Source organism: Chroicocephalus ridibundus, chromosome 1 (genome assembly GCF_963924245.1).
Source record: "Chroicocephalus ridibundus chromosome 1, bChrRid1.1, whole genome shotgun sequence".
Taxonomy (NCBI): domain Eukaryota; kingdom Metazoa; phylum Chordata; class Aves; order Charadriiformes; family Laridae; genus Chroicocephalus; species Chroicocephalus ridibundus.
Genome location: NC_086284.1, coordinates 163,424,888 through 163,447,693, shown reverse-complemented (window position 1 = coordinate 163,447,693; position 22,806 = coordinate 163,424,888). Strand labels below are relative to the sequence as shown.

Sequence of the window (22,806 nt, the reverse complement as noted above, 5' to 3'; positions counted from 1 at the left end):
ACTCCTCTCTCTCAGCTGCTGTTGCGCAGCAGTTTGTACCCTCTCTTAAATATGTTATCACAGAGGTGCTACCAATGTTGTTGATTGGCTCAGCTTTGGCCAGCAGTGTGTCTGTCTTGCAGCTAGCTGGAACTGCCTCTGTCGGACAGGGGGGAAGTTTCTGGCATCTACTCACAGAAGCCACCCCTGTAGCTCCCGGCTACCAAAACCTTGCCACACAAACCCAATACATTTGGGGATATTTCTGACTCATCTGCACCTTCTTACTGGGTTTTAGGTTGAGGATAGGATAGAAATTGCCCATGGTAGAGGAAAACAGTTATGGTGCTGCCAGGATTAAATATTACTATGTAGTTCTTCAACACAGGTTCTTCAGGAAAAAAAACCACTTCCTTTCAAAAAATTTGTAAGGACATTTTTGTGTGTTCTGAATTTCCATGGAGACCTGAAGGGTCTCCAAATGTATCCTGGTGCAATTCAGGAGATGAGGTTGGTGCTTGACCTGATACTGGAACCATGACACCAGTCTTCCCAGGAGAAAACTCATGGCAAGAGTGGTCACTGGAGGGCTGGGGCTCCTGTGAGTCACAAGGTAACTCCCCAGCGGTGACAAGTGGCGGATGGGTGGAGTCGCTGGCTGATGGCAGTGACAGGCTCTCTGTGGTGATGTACTCCAAGGGGCACTGCTGAGGAGATGTGATACAGCTAAGAGCCTTTGGAGATTTCTGCTCTTCTCTTCTCACATTTGTGCCTTTCCCCGAGACTGGTGGGGCCAGTGAGACTTCTTGCTCGTGGTCTATGTGACGCATCATTTTCTTCTGATCTGGGGGCAGGAAGGGCTGTGAAGGATCTGCTCCTGGCTGTTCTTGCTTCTGTGGAGCCTGGGGACAGTCTTCTTTTGGGAGGGTCACATACTGAAGGGAAACTGATTTCTCACGGACTCCCACTGGGTCCACTTCCAGGGTCTGATGCACATCAGGCTGGGAGGACATCACTGGGCTATACAAGTATGGACCATTGAAAGCAAAGCAAGTCTTGGGAGCAGTACTTGCGTGAACAGCACTCTTGCTTGGAAGCCTGGCAAACAAGCAGGTTGGACCAGCAGTCTGATTCAATGGGCAGACAAGTGTGGATGATGAAACCGAGCATTTATGTGGCCCTTCAGAAGTCCAACAGGAGTTTTGTGGAGCCAGTGTAGCATGGGAAACTTGCACTGTCTTTGCCTCAGCTCCACGGTACTCTGCTGGACTGCTTTTTGTCATCCTGTTCAGGTGAAAAAACACAGGACTTATCTGCTTAAATGACAGTTTACTAAGGTGATAACTGCATAAAAACAGGAGATGCTCTAAGGGGGTACACTGTCTTCCAGGAAGCTAGAAGGAACCTTTGGCAACATCTCTTGTACCTTCCTCGGAAGATGCAAGCCTCAGCTTTTTCTGTGACACAGCAAGTGATCAACTGGTTATTGCCAACTCCAACTCGTCTCAATGCCAAGACGTGCAAGCACAAATCAGCTATTGAGAAAAGCTATGTTTTTGCTGTAAATAAAACAGAGCCAGGGGCCATTCTTTGGCCCTCTGGTAAAATGGCATAGAGTGGCTGTGTCCACACTGTATAGCCATGGCAGCCTTCTGGGTGTCCCACAGTGTCTCTGCAGTCTAAAGCACAGCTAAGGTTTTGTGACTGTTTTTTCGGATCAAAGTGCATGACATAATGTGATGGGTGGGTTACAGCTGTATTGATAGTGTGAAAAAGTTGTGTGTTGTATGGCCTGGGTGCAAAGCCTGCTTGAATACCATTGAAGGACACTGGACAAAGCCTAACCTGGTACGGTCATGTCCATGTTGCCCCCTGGGAATGGTTGCTACCCTTTGCTATCTCCCAGACTGTTCCAGGATGTTGCCTTGGAGAGCACTAGTTGGCACAGGCCAAATCATGGCAGGAAGAGTGCTGACAACAAAGCAGTATGAGCAGTTACAAGGCAGTGCCTGATACTACATCTTGGCCCTGATTTATTTAGCAGTATGGACTCAGGCAATGTGACTGCTAGCATCAGCGTTTATGCAGGGCTCGAGCTTTCCGTGATACTTTGCAGTTACTTCTTCAAAATGAAGGGCCCCTGTCTCTTACAAGCACTGAATGTGAAGCTAGATAAAGGGAGAAGACAAAGATTACAAAGAACCAACAAACATAATCCAACTTCCCTTCACATGACTTACAAAAATATTTATTAAAAAGAGCTGACTCTCCTAAGAGGCAGATAATGATCATGAAACCCAAGAGCCAATTTAATTTGTGTCAGCCTCCCCGACCGCTCTGCAACCCAGGGTATTTTCCTGAACAGAGCACTATGGTCATCTCCCTGCTCTGTCTTTGAAGATCTGACATAAATTTGAGGCTATATGGACAATTTGGAGCTGTTTCTGATCAGCCACACACTGGCCGGGACCACCGCAGCTCTTCTTTTTTCGCATCCCCCTTTCAAAGTCAGACTTTGCTTCAAGGAGCAAAAAGTATGTCATTTCCAGAGGATGAAGAGATAAGGGAGTATGTGTATTTTCTGAGAGGGAGGTTGTGTTCAGGCAGTCTGGGAGGAATTTAACCAACAAGATTTCCATTCTATTAGGTCATTGCCTTTTATTCAAACCTATTTCCAAAGGAAATGCAGAGAAAGAAAGGGATCAGGTTTCTAGCCTCAAACTTTCAGCCAAGGAAGGCAAGGTTGGCAGCTGCAGCAATTCATTACAATTTCCATAGATGTTTGGAAGGTGTACACAAACTTAGGAAAATTCTTTGTCCTCCCTATCATAATGGGTAACATCCATGCACAGCCTGTTCTTACACCATGATTAGTAAAGAACCTTTCCAGAAAGGAGTCAGGAGTGGTCTGCTTACTTACCCATCCAGCACTTGAAGGCAGTTAACCTGCTCCACCTCCTCGGAAGCGTTCTGCCCATTGAAGCCCACCTGGCTGGCTGGCTGTTGGCTGACAGCTTCCTGAAGAGAGAAAATTAAGATTGTTACACTTCTGAGAAAAGAGAGATCACGTTGAGGCCAGAAAGAGCCAGGATCCATGGGCACAAAAACGCTAGTGGCACTTTTGTGATAGACAGTGCAAGAACAAGCTTCCAGGCATTCACATTGTATAATTAGTTTTACCAGTATATCAGCCTATGTTTTGGAAGTAATCTTTTCTAAATAACTTTTGTCCCAACAACCTTGCTGTTCTCATTTTTAGGGCCATGCTGTTTCCCCACCTAAACACAGTAGTAATATCGCTACAGGCAATCTTTAATAGATTGACACAGGTTTAAAAAAACTGCCAGTCTGAATCTGTTCCTGGCACCTCCATACCACTTCGATTTGTTCTAACATCTTCTATCAGCTTTTCCCTCCTTCTTCCTTGCTCCAGTCTGCAGATCTCTTCACATTTCAACCTTCATTCTCTAGTCAGAGCAAGCTGAGATCCATTTCCCTTCAGTCTTCCAGTTACAGTGGATGGTAATGTGGAAGCAATCCCATGGCTGTGGGTACAAAGTATGTCCTGTTCTCCAGAAGACTATTCTTTCACTTCCACATTGCCTACCCCTGACCTGTCTTTATGCAGCACAGGAGTCAGGGGCTGCTGCAGCTGCAGGTTCCCATCACAATAAACTTCAAACCTGCTGTTTTGTGTGATGCCCACCCTGATTCAGCAGTATACAAGGATACTCCGGGCAACATTCCACTTGTAGAGCTAAAATGTCTGTCCTTCTGTGCTGACTGACCAGATAAACAGTATTTCCAAAGTTTAGGATAAGGGAATTTGCTACAAGGATGAAAACTCTCAAAACCACAAGACTAAGAACAGAGAGCACTTGTGGATGGAGAGCTGGGTATGACATAGGCAACAAAGCTACTGGGATGCTTTTTAGAGTGGTGAATGGCCTTGTTGATTATTGTGCGTGGACAGAAAAAGAAGTTCATGAAGATTGTCAACAGCCAAATTAATCAGAAGGAACTTCAGAACAATGCCTGATCTGCACGGGGGATTTATCAGAGCCTGCAAAACATGCAGGTGTGCATCATGTAAAGCAGTCTGGTGTTTCACATTTCCCCTATATCAACCAGTGACTGGCTGATTGAGAGGAAATATGAGAGACATTGTTCGCTGACTGAATAAGAGGCTCAGAAATACTGAGTGCCAGATGAACAGTTAGCTGAGGACCATGACAGCCCACCATGTGCAGCACCCTTAAGGGCAATGCTAAGACCAGGCATTCCACTTAAAGTGAAAATATAAAATGAGACAAAAGGACTTGCAAGGTAGAGGGTGAGACTGATGGGGAAAACAGGGGTGGAAAGCTAAAAATGTTGCAACTCAAGAAGTAACTGTTAAGTTAATCTTTGTAAAGACCACTCTTCCCTGGCGTCGTGCATCACTGGCTAGCACTGCAGGGAGCCAGAGATGAGATGGAAGTCATTTAGCTTAAGTAGCAGATAAAACACAGTGGCAAAAATAGGATGAGCTCTCTGCCTGTAGAATGGAGATTAGCAGCGTTGCCTTAAGGAGATAGAGACATTAGAGATGTGAGATCAAATACAAATCCAACGGTTCCAGGGGAGACTCACAGATAGATAAGGCTGTGGAATTATGATAGTGAGAAACTGAAACACGCAAGAGTCAGCGCCAGGAAGGAACCTAGCCGCTCTTGTCATAAAAACTCCAAGTATGCTCCATGCAGTCCCTCTTTTGGTGATATCAACCTACTGGGATATAATTTCTATGTATCACAAGGTTTCAATGGCCCTTGCAGATTAAATCAGGAAATGGGTGAGGGAGAGAGATGGAAGAAAAAAGAAGCCACTTACTTTTTAAAATGCCTCCAAAGATATGACTGTGCAAATTATACATTTCCTTTTCTTTGCCCTCTCCTTTCTTATACGGAGGAAAATGTCTATGTCCAGGAAGGATAGCATGTAGAAGGAAGTGTAGCTCTCACACTATGAAGTCAACCTCCAGTGACTGCAGAGGAGTATACAGGGAGGTAATCATGCAAAGACTACTGAAGGTGGCACTCAGGCAACATCCTGGCCAGGAACAGAGAAAGGTCAAGTCTCTCTAGGGACAACAGATTACATGTATGAGGAGTCTGGGAGGCATTTTGGAGGCAAGAGATGGCAAAACTGACCAGATGCATCAGAGGGGAGAGTTGGTTTTCTTTTTCAACTCTGAGACCCTGGACACCAAGGTAGGAAAATAGACAGAAGACCAAAGTCTGTAGTGAAGGGTTTCATGAGGCTCAGACAGGCTTCATAATCCTCCTAGACAGGTCAGCAGTCTGCCCAGTGACAGTCCAGACCCTGAGTTGGCAGCTCTCCCTCAACCAGACACCCCAACACACCCCTCCCTTCTTTCTTTTCACCCTGGAATAACTCCATGTTGTACTTCTCCAGGAGCACCCTTCAAGGTACAGTTCTCTCTTACCCGCTGGTAGCTCTGAATCAGGAGACTCTTGCTGGGGTTTGGAATCTTTTCCTCCCACATTTGCTTCTTCCTGCAACAACAACACAGAGTTTTCAAGATTTGCTTCTCACCGTGACTGCAACCAAAACAGACTGCACCTCACACACTGCACTGCCACGAACGGCGAGGCACCACCAAGGCCACGGCACGTCACCATCCAACTCTCCCCCTTGCACAGACACGCACAAGGCTGCCCATCGCACACCAAGGCTCATCTCCACATAGACCTCTCTCTCATGGGGGACAAGGAGTGCCTCAGCCTTTATGCCGCCCACATGGCCAACACGCTGCCATATCTCCTAGTCACAACACAGACCTACCTGAGGAAATACCTATAGCTGCAATAAGCAGCTATTAGGAAGATGATGATGAGAGCTGGGAGCATCGCTGGGAGAACCACTGGTGGCAGAACTGAAACACAGAAAAGAGCAAAAGGTATCCACCTGCACATTGGCTGCTTCCCGTAACAGGTTTTTCTCTCTGGTTTCTCTTCATGCAAGCAGATCAGGGAAGCGTAGGTATCGTGTCACGGGACAGGATCATGAGGCCTTCAAACTGTTGGGATACCTTCCAAAGTGGGTGTGACCAAGTGTGGCCTGTAACAGATTGCTGCCAAAATGGTTCATCATTTCCTTTCCTGATTCTTTTTTACTTTCCATTGACAGCTTTCCACTCCAATAGAGCTCAGCCTCCTATAGTTTCTGAATATGTCCATAAACACTCCTACCTCTGACCCGATCCACAAATTTATCTGATTTCACATTGACCCCATTTAATCCTCACAGCATTTAAGTTTCAGTATACTTCAGGCTTGAGATACACAGATTGTGTGTGTGTGTGTGTGTGTGTGTGCGTACATACACAGCCAGGAACATTAAAATCATGTGAGTCACCACAAATTTCTGATAAATCTTGAAGCCAAAAATATTATCAGATATTTTCAAAAATGATAGAACTTTTTGTTTTTAAGCCACTATGTGAAAACTCCTCTATCCTCAGCTTGCTCACACATTTCCAGGCCCTGATCTTGACGCTGACTTCGTGAAGGTTTTCTCTCCATGTTCCCACAGTTTTGAGAACAGAGGGCAGACCCAGCCAACGGGAAGACTCTGGGAGGAAACTTGGCTTGAGTCTACCTGCCACATTCTCACCTGAAAGGATTCTTTTCCTAAGAAACAGACTACTTTTCCGGTCACGCCCTTACAGCCTAGGAGAGAATCCAAACTGAAATATACCACTCTTAGTTTCCCAGGTGAACTCCTTGCTCCATTCACTCCAAGGCCCCTTGGGATAATTTGGGATATTCACCCTTGCACGCATTTTTATGGTATAAGATGTGGATGGCTCCAGGTTCTGCAGGAAGTAGTAAGGCTCATCATTTGTAATGTCTATGGAAAACTGAGGAATAAAAAGAAGAAACCATGAAAGTGAAGAAATAACTTTCCCACCCATACTGCTCACAGGACACCCACAGTCCCATGCATTACATCACCTACCTTTGGCATTTGGCTGGTTTTCCAGTATAGAGCTTGATATGTCTGTTTTATAAAATATTTATCGAATGTATGCTTTGTCCATCTCAGCTTATACTCTTGATCCTCTGTCATTGTCACTGTTACATTTTTAGGGGGTGGCACCTGGACTGGAACACGCAATTTTGAGAAGAGGCATCAACACAACTATGTTCCTGAGTACTCCTTTCCTTCTTATGCATCTTTTTTAGCTTTCCTGCACTAGGTTGTTCAATAATACCTAAAACGTAAAAGATGCAAGAGAAGTGTGCTTCAACTAGCACTTCACAAGAGCATCTTTTCCCTGAAGTTATCTTGCTAATCAAGTGTAACAGCCAGCTCCGCTGAGTTCTTGAGAAAGCTACTGCTTTTCATAACTGTCTTCCTCAGCCAAATCTAACCACCATGCATCATAATTGAAGTATTAAAACAATTTCAGATACATTTAAAAATGTACTAACAAGGACAAAAAAAACATTGATGAACCCGGGCAGTCTGGGGGGCGGGGGGCACCGGGATGTTCAGAGGGGGCTGGACCACATGGTGGATGCTGGGAGGCAGAGGGAACTGGGCTTGTTTAGCCTGAAAAAGAAAAGACTAAGAAGTATCTAATTGTTATTTTCAACTAACTAATAGGAAGTTGTAGAGAAGATGGAGCCAGACTCCTCTCAGAGGTACTTAGTGAAAGGACAGGAGACAATGGATACAAGTTGCAAGTCAAGGTAGTGGACGGGGTGGGGGTGGTGGTGCGCAGAAATTGCCATGAAATTGGCCAAACACTGGGACAGCAACCCAGATAGGGGGTGAAATCTCTGTCCCTGGAAACATTCAAAACTTACATGATAAGACTCTGAGCAACCCAACCTCAATGATCTGCTCTGAGCAGGAGTCTGAACTAAACGTCCTCTGTTCTATGGATGAGTTTACGAGTCTATGATTCGAAGCAAAGCTCTGTAAAAGCTGCATATAATCTGTTGCACCCTGAGGATTTCTTTAATGTATCACCATCTCCCTACGCAGATTGCAGCTATACCCCAAATCATTTCAGTCTGACTACTGTAAGGCTTCTGACTTCCTCGGATTTTCTGAGACGCCGAGAACCTGTGCTGTCAGAGATCTTACACCTGGAAGGAAAGACACACTGGACAGCTCTTAAGTGTGGGGTTTTTTTTTCCTGTGATAGTTACTTGTCAGCTTCGTCTAGTCTTCATATTGTAAATTTTTTTTACAAAAGCCATGTCAGTATGTGCAGTTGCTGTCTCTATTCCTAGAGAAGTTCTTGGTCATACTTTGCTATCATGGTCTTTCAAAGAGAAGTATAGGCACAGGATCATCAATGGATGGATCAAAAACATGCTCTCCCAAGGAGATAAAAGCTGCTATGAGGAGACAACTAGGGTGCCTTTTTCCATAGGAAGCAGTAGAAACATTAAACTAAGTGAAACACATGAGAGATAAGACTGGTGGATACTAGAGTCCTATGCCATGGGGCAAAAGGGTTTTTGAGAGACTTTTCAGCCTGGCAGTAAATATGGTCTTTGCAGAGTGGGTGTGATTTGCTCAAGAACTTGTTAGCCATGAGTAGTGAAGACATTAACCAGTCCCTTCAACACCAGTTGTTACCAGTTTAAACAAAATCTATCTTCCAAGATCTGGAGTTTTCAAACGGATTTATTCATCTTTTGATACACCTTTGTTTCTTCTAAAAATTTGCTGAAGTGTGGTGTTAGGGTAATTCTTTCATTAACAACTATATAATCTATACATGCTTGTAAACTCCACTAATGCTCAAGGGTTTTTTCCAGTTCTTTTGGATATTCTTGGTAAGTTACTTACAGACCATGCTCACCTTCAAGGGCACTTATGTGGACTTAAGTGCACAGTGTTTTCTGTTTCAAATTTCTATTCTTATTGCACTATAGGTATGTGTAGCCGGCACACTTGCAGAGCACTGCAAGAGTGCTCACCTCAGCTTCTTTTGGATAGGGCAGCTTTCTCTGCTTTATTAAAAATTGCAGAACTTCAAAAATTATCAGAATTAGTAGACCTTCCCATGCTATGACTCCTCCAAAAGAATAACTGGTTTATCATGTTCCTGTTCTGGACTACTATTACAGGTTTTGCTAACTTCACTTTGACAACTTTCATATGAGACCGTGTAATAAACTAAATAAGTGAAATTATCTGAATATCACAAACAATCAAATAAAACCAAACTGTGTTCTGTTCAAGGAAAGCTTATTCCCTCATCACCAGAAAATATTTCAGTTATGAGCTGGAAATCCTGATGAAAATTCCCAACTTGCACCTGACTTTCCTGGTGCGGATTGTAATCAATATCTCATTGCATATCATAGACTCTCTATGCATTTTATTTTGGTACATGGTTAAATAAAAATCTCTAAAGTGTTTTCAAGGAGTGAGTACCTGGTATTTTCTTCCTTCCACACACTTTTCCTCACCCCCGCTGTCCTCAGCCCCACTTCCCAGACAGGCATTTCTCCAAGAAACAACCAGCAACTCACTGTTCTCATGGGCTTTAATCATTTTCTCCTCCGTCTTGGCCCGGGCAGACACATGGTACTGGCTCTGGCTGCTGGAGTTGTTAACAGGGATCTCACAGCTCTGAATCACATATGGAACATGGGGCAAAGCCTTCTCATGCACAGGAGAGCACTCCTCTTCTCTGAAAGGAGAAAAAGAGGTTGAGCTGAGATCAGGGAAAATGGGAGAAATTCCATGGGAGAGGCGCGGGCATGCTGCCACAGGCAGAGCACGTACGCTGATGCTGGAGTGGCCCTGAAGAACAAGCCAAAGAGGACAGAGGTGGTGATCGCTTTCTTCACTTCCCAGCTGCACGTCAGACGATCTGCACCATCGAAGAGGCAGCGAAGGTTCCTGGGCTGAAGGCCACCTTCAGAGAAGAGGAGAGCAAGGTCTGTGACAGGAAAGGCCTGGCTTCTCAGCCAGTGCTTCCACCCCACTCCGTCCCACGGTACCTTCAGGGGTGTCCCATGACACCTCCATGCTCCACTCGCTGTACTGCCCAGAGAAGCCACTGGCCTGCCCGGGTCTGGCTCGCACACGGGCAACGTAGCTGCTCCCCGGCACAAGGTCCTTGTGGTGGAGACGGCAACTTGTGGTGTTGGAGAGCACAAGGGAGGCAGCTTTCTGTTGTTGGGGGAAAGGAAGGAGAGAGGGGAGGGAGAAAACTGGGAACTTGGTGATAAGTATGCTTAAAATTTAAAAAAAAAAAAAAAGTGCATCCTCCTGGCAGGGGAAGCAGCTTCAAATATATTTTGCCACTTTCCCACATGAAGCCACAGGCTCCTGCTGGAACGTGATTTAATCCCATTTGGGAGGCATTCAGGGCAAAATCAATTCCCACTCAAAACCAAGCGCAGTGCTTTTTCCAGTGAAGAACAGATATTTGCATTCAATTCAGAACAAATGGTATTTCACTGGACAAGTCACTTGCAAACAGAAAGAGAGAGCCCCTTCCGCCTGACCTGAAACAACATCTGTTGACTCTCCTCATAGTGCCTGAGAATGGAAAGGCCACTCATTTACACAATGGTCACCACAGGCTCTCGACTGCCCAAGAGGGTGCAGCCCAAACCAGGAGAGCCCGGCTCCTCTGCTCTTACCTCCCAGGACTCCCACTCCCGCTTGTAAGTGACTTCGTACTCCAGGGCATTGCCCAGCCCTTGGCTTCCGTCAGCTGCTTTCCAGGTCAGCAAGAAGTCTCCTGATGTCATCGAGCTGACCGAGAGGTTTTGAGGTGGGAGGGTCTGAACTGGAAGGTGAAGGTACAACCCATGAGATGAAATAGTGAGGACAGGGACACGAAGAGGGGAAGAAAATGCCTGTCTGATGTTCTCAGAGTGACAGTATCTGGATATTTAATAATTTCCCTGGATTGCTACAAATAATCCATGATTGTTTTTCACCACACAGTGCAAACTCTACAAGACCCAGGAAGGATATTCATGAACAGAAGAGGAAAGTAGGAAGAGCAGTGCTGTTGTGCAGCTTTATAGCAACTTTGTGAAAATGTATGCTGTAACTCATGTAGAGCATGGTGCTGAAACAGAAGGCTTTTCTGATGTCTTCCCCCAGTCCCAATCAAGACTGGCAGGTCTACCCCCATTTTTTCCATTGTAGTCATTGAAGATAGACTCATTTTTGTCTATCCTGAGTGCACTGAATTTGAAGGCGGTAGTATGGCCTTATAGCCATTTAAATTCACTCTTGCTTACATTTCAGGTTAAGGGCTGACCTAAGTATCTTTTTAGGATTAGATATTCAATACATTGATCTGAAAAACTTTTAAATAGTCAAAAATAGAGACAAGACTTAGTGGTTCATCTTTACCATTCTGAAACAAGTAAACATTTAGCTCTGCCTGCAGTGTCAGGTCAAATTTGAAGTTGTAGTTTTTTTGATCATATCCGTGGATGTGACACACCCAGTGCATTGTGAAGTTCTGGCAGTCAGCGTGGTTTTCACCTGTGTAGGACGTGCAGGTCATTTCTTTGTTCCTGGTTACACAGAAAAAAAAACCATGGCTATCTGAATGGGATGCTGCTAGATGGCCCAAAATGTGGTTTCTGAAACCTTCCCTAGATACCATTTTATCCTGTTTCTAATTCAATGTTTATTACTGCATTATGTTGGCATAGTCCTGTAGTTCATTAAGTGACATGAACAAATTCTCTAATATCAAGCACATCTGCTTTATTCTCTCTTCCTTTCCTCAAAGAAAGATGCACTCACAGTAGCAGTCTTGGGTTGGTAGGTATCTGGGCCCTGAACACAAGCTCTTCCACACCTCCCCCCACAAAGGCTTTGGCTACCCATGTTCAAGCTGTCTGAGATGGAATCAGCCCAACTGAAGGCCTCCCCACCTTCACTCAGAAGCTGCTTTTAATTTCAGGCCCTTGCCTTTGGTCCTTGCCTGAGCTATGACACAGCCATATCTGTATCTTGTGATACACGTTCTTGATTGTGATCCTAGGAATTGGCTTCCTAGCTTGACCTTAACCCTGGCTACTGGATAGGGACTTCCTTAGGGATCTGGACTGACGGCTGACCCTGGTCACTCTCACTGTTCTGCTTTTGTTGTTACCGTGGGATTATGCCACTGTCAATGAGGTCAAAGCCTTGCTGTCACCCCTCTCAGCTCCTGCTCACCTTGCCTTTCCCTTAGCAAGCAAAGCTTGTTGCTTCCATAACAGTAGCGTCGGCAGTATATATGTGTACATGTGTATGTTATGCCATGCTCACACTAGAGTTACACTAAAGAAGGTAAGCCAAAGAAATGCCACTAGCAGTTGGGACAGAATTTTAGTGAGGACTATGGGACTGCAGACATCCAATATAAAAACTTTATTTCCACGCAGACCTGTGGAGTGCTTTGTGCCACAGGAACAGTTCTGTGGTTTGTAGACTTCAATCCACAGCAAACTACTGACATTTGGAATGTGATTCAATACTCAAGGGACTGTAAGGGGCAGCTTCTCCATTGACTTCAACAGCTGTCAGGTCAACTCATGAATGAATCCTACAGCTCTCAAAAACAGAACCAAGATAACTTCTTCCTATTCTTATTTCTCATGTTTTCTTCCCACCTTCCAATCTCTCTGCTGTTTACCTCTCCATCTCCTGCTTTTACTATTATTCTTTTTCTCTGTCCCCTGTCTCTTCCTTCGTCTCTGTCGCTTCCTCTCTCTCATACTCTCCAGTTTGACTGTTCTGTTTTCTTCTTGAAAGGAAGCAGAAGTAGCAAAAAGATAGCGCAAGACTTACCCTAGTATCTCTGAAAGGAAACCCAATGAGTCAAACAAACATGTACAACTTCTGTTTTTCTCACAGTTTGTTTTGCAGAATTTATTTCAACATAGCCATACTCTTACTGGCATAAGGAAGAAGACTTCTTAGCCATTCTGATTAGTTATTATCACCACTGCATCTAGTGTAACACATCCTTCTCCATTCAGGTGCAATAATTAATATGTCCTGCCATATTTTGTGTGTGGTGTCTCACAGCAAAATCAGGGAAGAGTGATTGAAAAGATAATGAAAACAACTTGATTAGATTGCTCTGGTTCCTGTTGTTCCTCATCCTGTACAAATACAGCTTCCTCCCTAGCCTGGACATAACACTGGTGTCTGCAAGCTGGATACCATGCTGGCTGCAAGCCCAGCCCACTGTCTTGCCCAGCTCCATCTCTTATGTTCAGCAGCCAAGCCCCTTTAGACCATTCATAGAACACCAGCCAGACACTTACTTTTCATATGTGATGCTAAAGTTTAGAGTCACATTCAGGAACTCATGAGCCTCTGAACACTCCATCCATGTGCAAGTTGTGAGGGATACATAGTCGTTATAACACTGTAGGGTCTGCACTGGGATGCTCTCTGAAAAGAGGAAACAATCAGAAGATGGATGAGGCTAAAGGTAGTGGAAAATCATAGAATCATAGAATGGTTAGAGTTGAAAGAGACCTTAAAGATCATCTAGTTCTAATGCCCCTGCCATGGGCAGGGACATCTTCCACTAGACCAGGTTGCTCAAAGCCCCATCCAGCCTGGCCTTGAACACTTCCAGGGATGGAGCACTCACAGCTTCCCTGGGAAACCTGTTCCAGTGCCTCACCACCCTCACAGTAAAGAATTTCTTCCTGATATCTAATGGTAAAATGAACACAAGCTCTGCTACTGAGCTGGAGAAGCAGAGATAGAGAAGTGAGGAGCTGAGTGATGAGATCTACTGGGAATATAGAATCATAGAATAATTTGGGTTGGAAGGACCTTTAAAGGTCATCTAGTCCAACCCCACACACACAACAAGCAGGGACATCTTCAATTAGATCAGGTTGCTCAGAGCTCCGACCAACCTGACCTTGAATGTTTCCAGGGATGAGGCATTTACCACCTCTTTGGTAAACCTGTTATAGTCTTTCACCACCTTTATTGTAAAAAATTTCTTCCTAATATCTAGTCTAAGTCTACCGTCTTCTAGTTTAAAACCATTACTTCTTGTCCTATCACAACAGGCCCTGCTAAAAAGTTTGTCCCCATCTTTCCCGTAGGCCCGTTTAAGTGCTGAAAGGCCACAATAAGGTCTCCCCAGAGCCTTCTCTTCTCCAGGCTGAATAACCCCAACTCTCTCAGCCTGTCCTCATAGGAGAGGTCTGATCCCTCTGATCATTTTTGTGGCTCTCCTCTGGACCCGCTCCAACAGCTCCACGTCTTTCCTGTGCTGAGGGCTCCAGAGCTGGATGCAGTACTGCAGGTGGGGTCTCACCAGAGTGGAGTAGAGGGGGAGAATCACCTGGTTAGCTACAATAACATTTGAGTCACAGAAAGGAGAAAGCTTCCTGACAAGGAAAACATATTTTAAAAAAATCTAGTGGCTGAAAAATCTGTGTCCCTCTATCAGTAAATAATCATACCTCATAGGTGGCTTTGCAGAGAACCTGCTTTTCCTTTTTCTTTTGTGAAAAAGTTCTGTGCAGGGAGGAGCTTTGTGCTGAGGAAAGGTCACTCTTAACCTGGGAAAATGAGTGTGCCCTTCCCTGAGAATTCAAACTCCAAGAACAGATGATGGAGTTGTCTCTGCTATGATGGGGACTACCCGGGGTCAGCTTTGTTGAGAGCTCTGTTTTTCAGAAATAGCAGCCAAGAGATGGCGAGGAATGATTTTGCCATTTATGGCAGCCCTATTGCAGCTGATGCCTAATCTTGCAAAAAACACCTGTGCCCAAGCCAAGTCACTTTCACGTCCAAAAAGTGAAATATGCTGCAAAGACAAGATTGTTTCAGTCATTGTAGGGTTATTGCTCGAGACACCACAGAGTCCATGGCATTCCGTCCTGCAAATCCCGTTAGGCAAGGGAGCATAATCTTCCCAAGTACCAGAGATATGTGTCTGTGTCTGGAAAGACAGGTATACAATGGGTACATTTTTCAATACCTTTTATTTCAACACCTTTTATTCAATACTTCAGACCCTCCGACATTTATGAGTAATGACTAAGTTCCTCGCTTGCACAGCTGCTGTGCCTCTGGTCTACCAGCTGTGTTAGTAACTGGCTCTCAGCTCCATCTCTCAGGAAGCAGCCACCCCTTGCTCTAACTCTGAAGAAAAGGAGGGTGTCACTTGGAGGCAGGACAAGTCAATACACAACAAAGAGACACCTATTATTGAGGGGGAAAAAAGGCCGGATGGGGAAAAAAAAGCTTTCGTTTGGTATAAACCAAAACAGTATCTAACAATGGGACAGGCAAAGTCACAGCTTGTAGTCAAGCCTACTCAGATGTGAAACTTCATGACTAGTCCATTTAAGTAAATATGCTAAAAGACTCTGAACATTTTCTGTTCCATGACATTTGGGGTCTTGCCTAAATACCATTCACAACTCTCCCATTGACATACATCTGGAGTGTTTGGTATAGGCCTGGTAACTACATTTATGTACACTAACAGGATGTCTTGCTGTCACAAAGATGAATATAGAAAAGGCTAAAAGAAAAGGAAAAATAATAGAAAAGAAAGGAGATAAAAATAGAGGCAGGGAGTCTGAAACTCACCTCGAATAGTTCTAATCCCCAAAACCAAGCATGGAGCCAGAAGAAGACTGATGAGCTCTCTCATCTTTACACCTTTGCACACAAGCATGATCTTATGTCAGGCAACAGCTCCCTGCATCACTGGCTGTTCTTCCTCAAATGCATGCTCAATAGCCACGATTCTTCCTTCTTTGTCAGCAGTTGTAGCTGAAAGCAAAACTCATGTCGTTAGCTGGGAAAGCCTTGGGCCTTCTGTTGGTCCCAAACCATCTCTTCCATCAACACCGATGTGATCTCTCAGAGTAGTTTCATATGAAGATAATTTATTAAGGGGAAAACTTTCTGCCTCTTCACCACAGGACAAAGACAAAGGTTGCTGTTTGGAACTAATGACAGGATTTTCCACCTCCTTCCTTCACCTTGTGAGTAAGAAATAACCCCTAAGTTATGAGAAGGAATTAATTATCGGTGTTGATTCACCCACCTGATCCACACAAAGTACACCCTGCTGTTCCATTGAATCATGAACCTCTCCAAAAAGAAACACTTCCTTGCCTCTCTTACCACTCCTGCTCCTCACAAAAATGTGGTTTCGGTGAATTGAGAGATCCAGTCCTCCTATTTCTTTGCTTTAAGACCCTATTCACAGATCTTTTAAGTCCTCGTTTGTTTAAGGAGGGAAGGCTCCTTGCCAATTCCTTCTCCACAGTAACAACACATTTGCCTTACCTGAATGCTGCGTGGTCTTCAAGGCAGGTGCTCCACAGCAAGTGGTTATTTGACTTTCTCATTTGTCATTCACATGGAGTTGGTGCAAATGCAGCTGCCAGTGGGACACCCGCAGCCCGACCCCTTCAAACGAGCCTCTGCTCTATTTCCATTTCAGTTGTGCTGTTGTAGTCTTCGGCACCAGAGGCAGGTTTGATTTCTTCACTCCGACCTTCCTGTTTATAGCATAGTTTACAGCAACTAGGTTCCTGATCAGCTGTCATACAATTAATAGGAAGAGGGAAGGGAGTACTTTTCACTGTTCTATTTTGCTTAAACCGTTTCCGAGAACTGTGACTAATTTTTTCCTCAAATATCAAGTAGTGATCTCTTAACAGAGACTGAACTCCGCTGCTTGTTCTCTTTTCTGCTGATCTGCACTCAAAACCTGTCCTTTAAATCATCATTCCCCTTGTGTGCAATGTTTTCTGAAAGGAAAATTCACTGACATAAAGAGTCATTAAATAAAACATTAGCTTACATTGTGAATGTTGTCTTAAAGACACATTGCTATTGCTAAGCCTGACCTGTATAAAACTCTGTCCATCCAAATAGTAGCACTAGAAGTGTGGATTCCGCTTAAACCAAACCCACACTGTTAAGGGATTAAAATTCAAGCCATGCTCTGATCACATACTTTAATTTAAGTGATAATATCACTCTGCATCGGTAGAAGCGAGGAAAATACACTCAAATGGAGACAGTGTAATTTAACATATATTTAGAACTGCTTTTTAATCTTAGGAAAAAAAAGGAATGGGAGTGGAAAAAAAGAAGCGAGAGGTGGTGAGTTTTCTTGAGGCTTTCTCTAGCCTAGACTACAGTCTCTGTGAAGACACTACTATAGTTTTGGGCACTACCTTTATCAGTTGAAAGTAGCAGAATTCAGGCAACTTTGGATTATATCATCTGCAGCATACACAATTTCTTATGAATGAGTGGCAGCTGGAAGTGCATTAGAAAAATTTTTCAAGTGCTAAAAGAAAAGCAGAGTAAGCCAAAAAGAGGAAGAAGAAGGGAAAGCTACTTGGCAATAATTTTCAGGTTATGCTGTAAAAGTGAACGTTTCACACAGTGTATAGTCATGAGCTTGAGAACGGACACTTTGTCTTCATGGGCCCCAGAGGGCACAGATAAAAAAGAGCTGTAAGTTTATCCCTTCAGTTTCTTCCTAACTGACAGAAGAATTATCCCACTTCTATGCAGAGATCTCAGTGAAGAAAAATGAGGATCGGTAGTGAATACCCATACACGATGTCTCTTGAAACTCCAGCCATTCATCAGTAATTGCTTTTTGTTCTTGTCATGTTTGTTAAGCACACTCACACTGTGTGTGATTCCAAGCAATACTCTGTTACTTCTCTCACTTAATTTACTCCAATTAGGTTTTGTCATCCCCAGACACGAAGGATGTACCTGTCAGATGGAGTGCCTCTGCAACAGAGCAATGCTTGGTGAATGTGAGATTGAAGTTCCCTTGGATGGAACTGAGGAACGGCTCTTCGGCAAAGCTGCTACAGGAACTTGGGCTTGCATGGCATGTGACTGGATCAGTAATAGCAAATTCACCAAATTGACCAGCAAATTCACTCTCACAGCAGAGTCTGAAACCATCAGTGACCTTATTAGTTTGCACAGAAATCACCATGCCAAAACATACATATGTTACAAAGGCCTGATGAGCTTTGGCATCAGAAAGCTGAGAGGCAACTTCATCGTGATAATCAGGCTGTGAAGCAATGCCTTTCTTTCTAAAGGCCTCACAAAGGCAGTTAACTAGCATGTTAATTCCCTACCTAAAGTGAAATCCAGTAACCACTTTTAGCAGCAACTTAAGGTAGAGGGTCAAAAAACTCTTCTGGTAAAAAGACCAGATAGAAAGGATGAGTCTAAATTCCTGGATTTCTCCTGCTCTGTTTGCTGAGCCATAGTGAAAGCCACTTTCATGGATATATATAAAAAGCAGCGAGCAGATTGCCACAAATTCAGTGGTAATTTCTTCAGGACTACTGGGATGGGCTCTTTGACCAGAAAGACTTTAATTAATGCTTTCAGAAAACACGGAAACATGAATTGACAAGACGCCAAAAGGCCATTTGTAAATCAGTTGAAATCTTTTATCCCAAAGTGAGATTATAACTTGACTGAATGAATGAACAAGTCAGGCCTTTCAGCTTGACGTGAGGATGACAGGACATGAGGATGAAGCCAAATCATCCTTTAGACACTGTGTGGGTCTTGTCATATCTGTATAGGCATCTATAACATCTCTTGCGCTCAGTGGAAGTTCTGTCTGACATGTGATGTCACTGATTGATATCACAGTAGACAGGTATCCCTGGGTGGTCTGAGTGGACTTCATCTGCTGGATCTGATCTTCACCTCCAGGAGGAGGTCACCTCCCAAAAAGTGGTCCTGGGTGACATGAGTGCCAGCCAACACTGTGCCATGAGTTATTCAATAGGTAGCATGTGCAGCAAAGGCTGATAGCTGTCTTAAGTAGGATGGGCTCCCTTCAGGATCAGGAAAAGAACACCTCCTTCACTTCTAATAAAATTAAGATCATGACCAAGTAAATAAAAACATGGACAAACATTTTACTAGAAAAGATGCGTGCAGTTGAAAAGATGGAATCTAGAGGAATCTAGAATTCTTTTAGTAAGTGCTAAGAAAGACCCAATGGTTATGGCCCTTATGCACACCACCAACAAAGAAATGGCAGGGGAGAGGTCTTGAAAGCAAAGCTTAAACCAGGAGGCTAAAAATGCGGTCCTACATAGTTGCATTCTTCAATGGCCCTGTCTTTATACACTGTGTCAGATAACAGAGGCTCAGTGCATGATTGATTAAACTGTGTAGGGAAAAGGGGGTTATATTTATTGGTATCTGGTACATTTTTGAAGCAGATTAAGTTTATATAAAATGGGTTCCACCTAATCAAAACAGAATCAGTGCTGCTGACATTTAAGATTAAAAATGCTGTGAGGCAATTTTAAAATGAAAACCAAGGAAATCATGCCAGGTGTGGAAAGTAAATTGTTCAGATTGATATATCTGTGTGGTCTGAAATCACAGAAAGCCTATGACTTAGAAAAAATGTTAGAATAGAATAGAAACTAAGGAAAAAAAAAAAAAACCAAGAAAAACAATAACCCCGGTAAGCAGAGCATATAAAACTATGCAACAAAATCAAGACAAATGCCCAAATATGTCTATACAAATACTTCCCTTTTAAAATATGGTTTTAATGGCAGAACCATTGGCAAATGCCTTTTTTTAAAAAAAACAGCAAATGTAATAGGCATTATGGAAGTTTGATGAAAAGAAGATATTGAGTGGAACACTAATACATAAATATACATTTGTACAAGAAGAGTAGTTTGCATTTACCTGTTAACGCTAAAGAAAGTATAGAGTCAAATAGAGTACGTGTAGACAGTTGTGTTGTACTACAGAATGTCAATGGCAGCAGAATTTCATTCCACACTAAAAGGAAGGGTATGCTGTTAGTGCTATGCTATCCATCACCTGACCAAAAGGAGGTGAGTGAAATGCTGGAGATGACCAGAGGTCCTGAAAGGCAGACAAGCAGTAACAACTGTACAGTCCAATCATACTAGACTAGGAAGACATCACAGTGAACCGTGATGAGGCCATTTCTGCACTGGTACACTAAACCAGAACAAGACAAAGGTCTGAGCTCTGGAATGAGATCATAGGCTCTCTTCAACTATTAGCGAACGCTTTGACATGGCTTTTGGCTATGTCAACGAGCAAGCCAGGGACGGTTTTCAATATGAAGTGTGGAAGGGGCCACCTTCTACTGTTGAGGAAAGAGATTGGATACACAAATCTTCCATGACTGCTCCTTGTCAATTGGTCTTGCAGCCAGAAATAGACCTTGGTCTATTATATTTGCTAGTGTGGACCTAGTCACAGATTCTAGTGGATCTCTAGGCACTATAAATGATTGCTTCTTGGAGCTATTTGTGAAAGCACTCACAAGAAAAGAAACAAACTGATTTAGTCCTGAATAATATACAAGACAGTACAAGTTGAAACAACAAAGACACAAGTTTACTACAATAATGTGTTTTAAGGGCATACATAACAATAACAAGACTGGCAAAAATAAGCCTAAAAAGCTGTTAAAAAGTTCAAATGTTTGCAGTGCCAAAGGGTCTGTTAAAAGAATAATTTAAAAATTCAAAAGTGAACTTAGGCCTTTTCTAAGTCTACCCATGCTATAAAGGTAGGGTTATTGTAGCCTTAATGTTCTGAAAAAGTAAATGGGGCAAGACATATAGCAAAAAATGATAACTTATAATGAACTTTTCCAGTTAAATCTTTCAGTTTAATAAAACATAATTCCTTTCTTTACAAGCCTTGCATAACCTACGTTCTTACTCAATTGTTTTCTTGTAATAAAATCTGTAAAGGAACTTAAAAATTCAATTGCTGAACAAGTAATCGCAGTAAATAATAAAAGGCTTTAACAGGCCTCAGTATCAGAGAAAAATAAGTACCAAGCGCAAGTTTCTGAGGAGTACTCAAAGAAGAATCCAGGGAACTACTGACCAATCAGACTAGCTTTAGTACAGGATAGGTGATACAAACTATAACAAAAAATAGAAATAGTAGAAAGAAATGTTGTGGGAAAGAATTAACATAGCTTTGGTAGAGAGTAGTCATGCCTCATAAAACTAGTAGAGTTCTTGGAAGAACTCCAGAAAGCAAACAAATACAGGGTTATCCAATTAGTGTAATATACCTAGATGTCTAAAAAGCACGATGAAGTCCCTCAAAAACAAGGTTCCAAGAAACTAAGAGATAAAAGGAAGGTTCTCATGTAGATTAAAGGCAGTTAAAGACAGAAACCAAATCAAATTAATGGTTAGTTTTCATATTGGAGGAAAGCTTTAAGTGAGTTCTCCCAGGTATTTATAATCTTCAACACAATTAGAAATTATCTGGAAGACTGAGTAATGAGAGACCTCACCGGAGAGATCTGGGTGACTGAGAAAGACAAAATTTTATCCAGGGTACTCCAGTCTAACTGATGGAGAGAACACTAAGTTATTAGGTATAAATGGGCTATAAAATTAGAATCTTAGAACCATAGATTCATAGAATGGTTTGGGTTGGAAGGGTCCAAATCCCCCGCCACAGTCAGGGACACCTTTCGCTAGACCAGGTTGCTCAAAGCCCTCTCCAACCTGACTTCGAACACTTCCAATGATGGGGCATCCACAGCTTTTCTGGGCAACCAGTTTCCATGTCTCACCAGCCTCACTATAAAAAATTTCTTCCTTATATCCAATGTAAATCTATCCTCTTTCAGTTTAAAACCATTGCCCCTTGTCCTGTTACTTCAGGCCTTGGTAAAAAGTTTTTCTCCATTTTTCTTATAAACCCCCTTATTGAGAGGCTTATATATTGCTATAAGGTCTCACCATAGCCTTCTCTTCTCCAGACTGAACAACCCCAACTCTCTCAGCTGTCTTCACAGGAGAGGTGCTCCAGCCTTCTGATCATCTTTGTGGCCTTCTTCTGGACCCGCTCCAACAGGTCCATGTCTTTCTTGTACTGGGGGACCCCAGAGCTGGAGGCAGTACTCCAGGTGGGGTCTCACCAGAGTGGAATAGAGGGGGAGAATGAGCTCCCTGGACATGCTGGCCACGTTTCTTTTGATGCAGCCCAGGATACAGTTGGCTTTCGGGGCTGAAAGCTCACATTGCTGGCTCATATCTAATTTTTCATCCACTGTTATCCCCAAGTCTTTCTCTGCAGGGCTGCTCTCAGTCAATTAATCAATTCAGTCTTAATAAATACATAGAAATTCATGTGACAAAAAAAATAATTTTAACTATACAAGATCAAAGAACCTGTGAAAGGAGACAAATAGTCAATTACTGCAGACTAAATGACATGTTTCTTGAATCCCATATTCAGTTCTTGTCTTCTCATCTCTGAAGGAATACTGTAGAATACTTTGTAGAAACAGAAAAAGTACAGAAGTGTTATCAGAAATATGGGATCTATAGGAAGAGAGACTAATTACTATGGAATTCTTCAGCTTGAGAAAAGAAACAACCAAGAGATGATTTGACAGAAGTTTGTAGCATCTCAAACAGGAGATGGTGAATAAGGAATGACGGTTTATCAATTCTCCTAGAACAAGAACAAAGGAACAACTTACCATGCAACTGGCACAAAATGAGTCCAGGAAAATGTGGGCAGTTTTTTTTTTTAATGTTTTTATTTATATTAAAAAATGATAAATGCTTTACTATCAGACATTATGAAGCGAAAAATAAAGTGGTTTTAGAAAGGAATTAGTTGAATCTCTAAAGGGCAAAGCTGTTAAGTACATATTATCTACAACAGTTTAGATGTAACCTCCAACTCAGGAAGGCTCTGGGCCAGATACCAGGTAAATATATCAGT

General features: G+C 43.1%; 1 protein-coding gene across 1 annotated transcript; it reads right to left on the bottom strand.

Moving 5' to 3' along the window:
- Positions 1–381: 381 nt before the first annotated feature.
- On the bottom strand, positions 382–16,491 carry LOC134511188 (uncharacterized). The gene is made up of 15 exons (XM_063324818.1): positions 16,321–16,491; positions 15,613–15,798; positions 13,308–13,437; positions 11,392–11,558; positions 10,665–10,813; positions 10,017–10,188; positions 9,799–9,931; positions 9,543–9,703; positions 6,975–7,148; positions 6,742–6,894; positions 5,827–5,917; positions 5,406–5,537; positions 3,587–3,686; positions 2,900–3,171; positions 382–1,263 (listed from the first exon to the last, which is right to left on the bottom strand). The coding sequence occupies exons 2-15, from the start codon at positions 15,698–15,700 to the stop codon at positions 396–398; spliced, it is 2,790 nt and encodes a 929-aa protein (XP_063180888.1). The 5' UTR covers positions 15,701–15,798; positions 16,321–16,491; the 3' UTR covers positions 382–395.
- Positions 16,492–22,806: the final 6,315 nt, after the last annotated feature.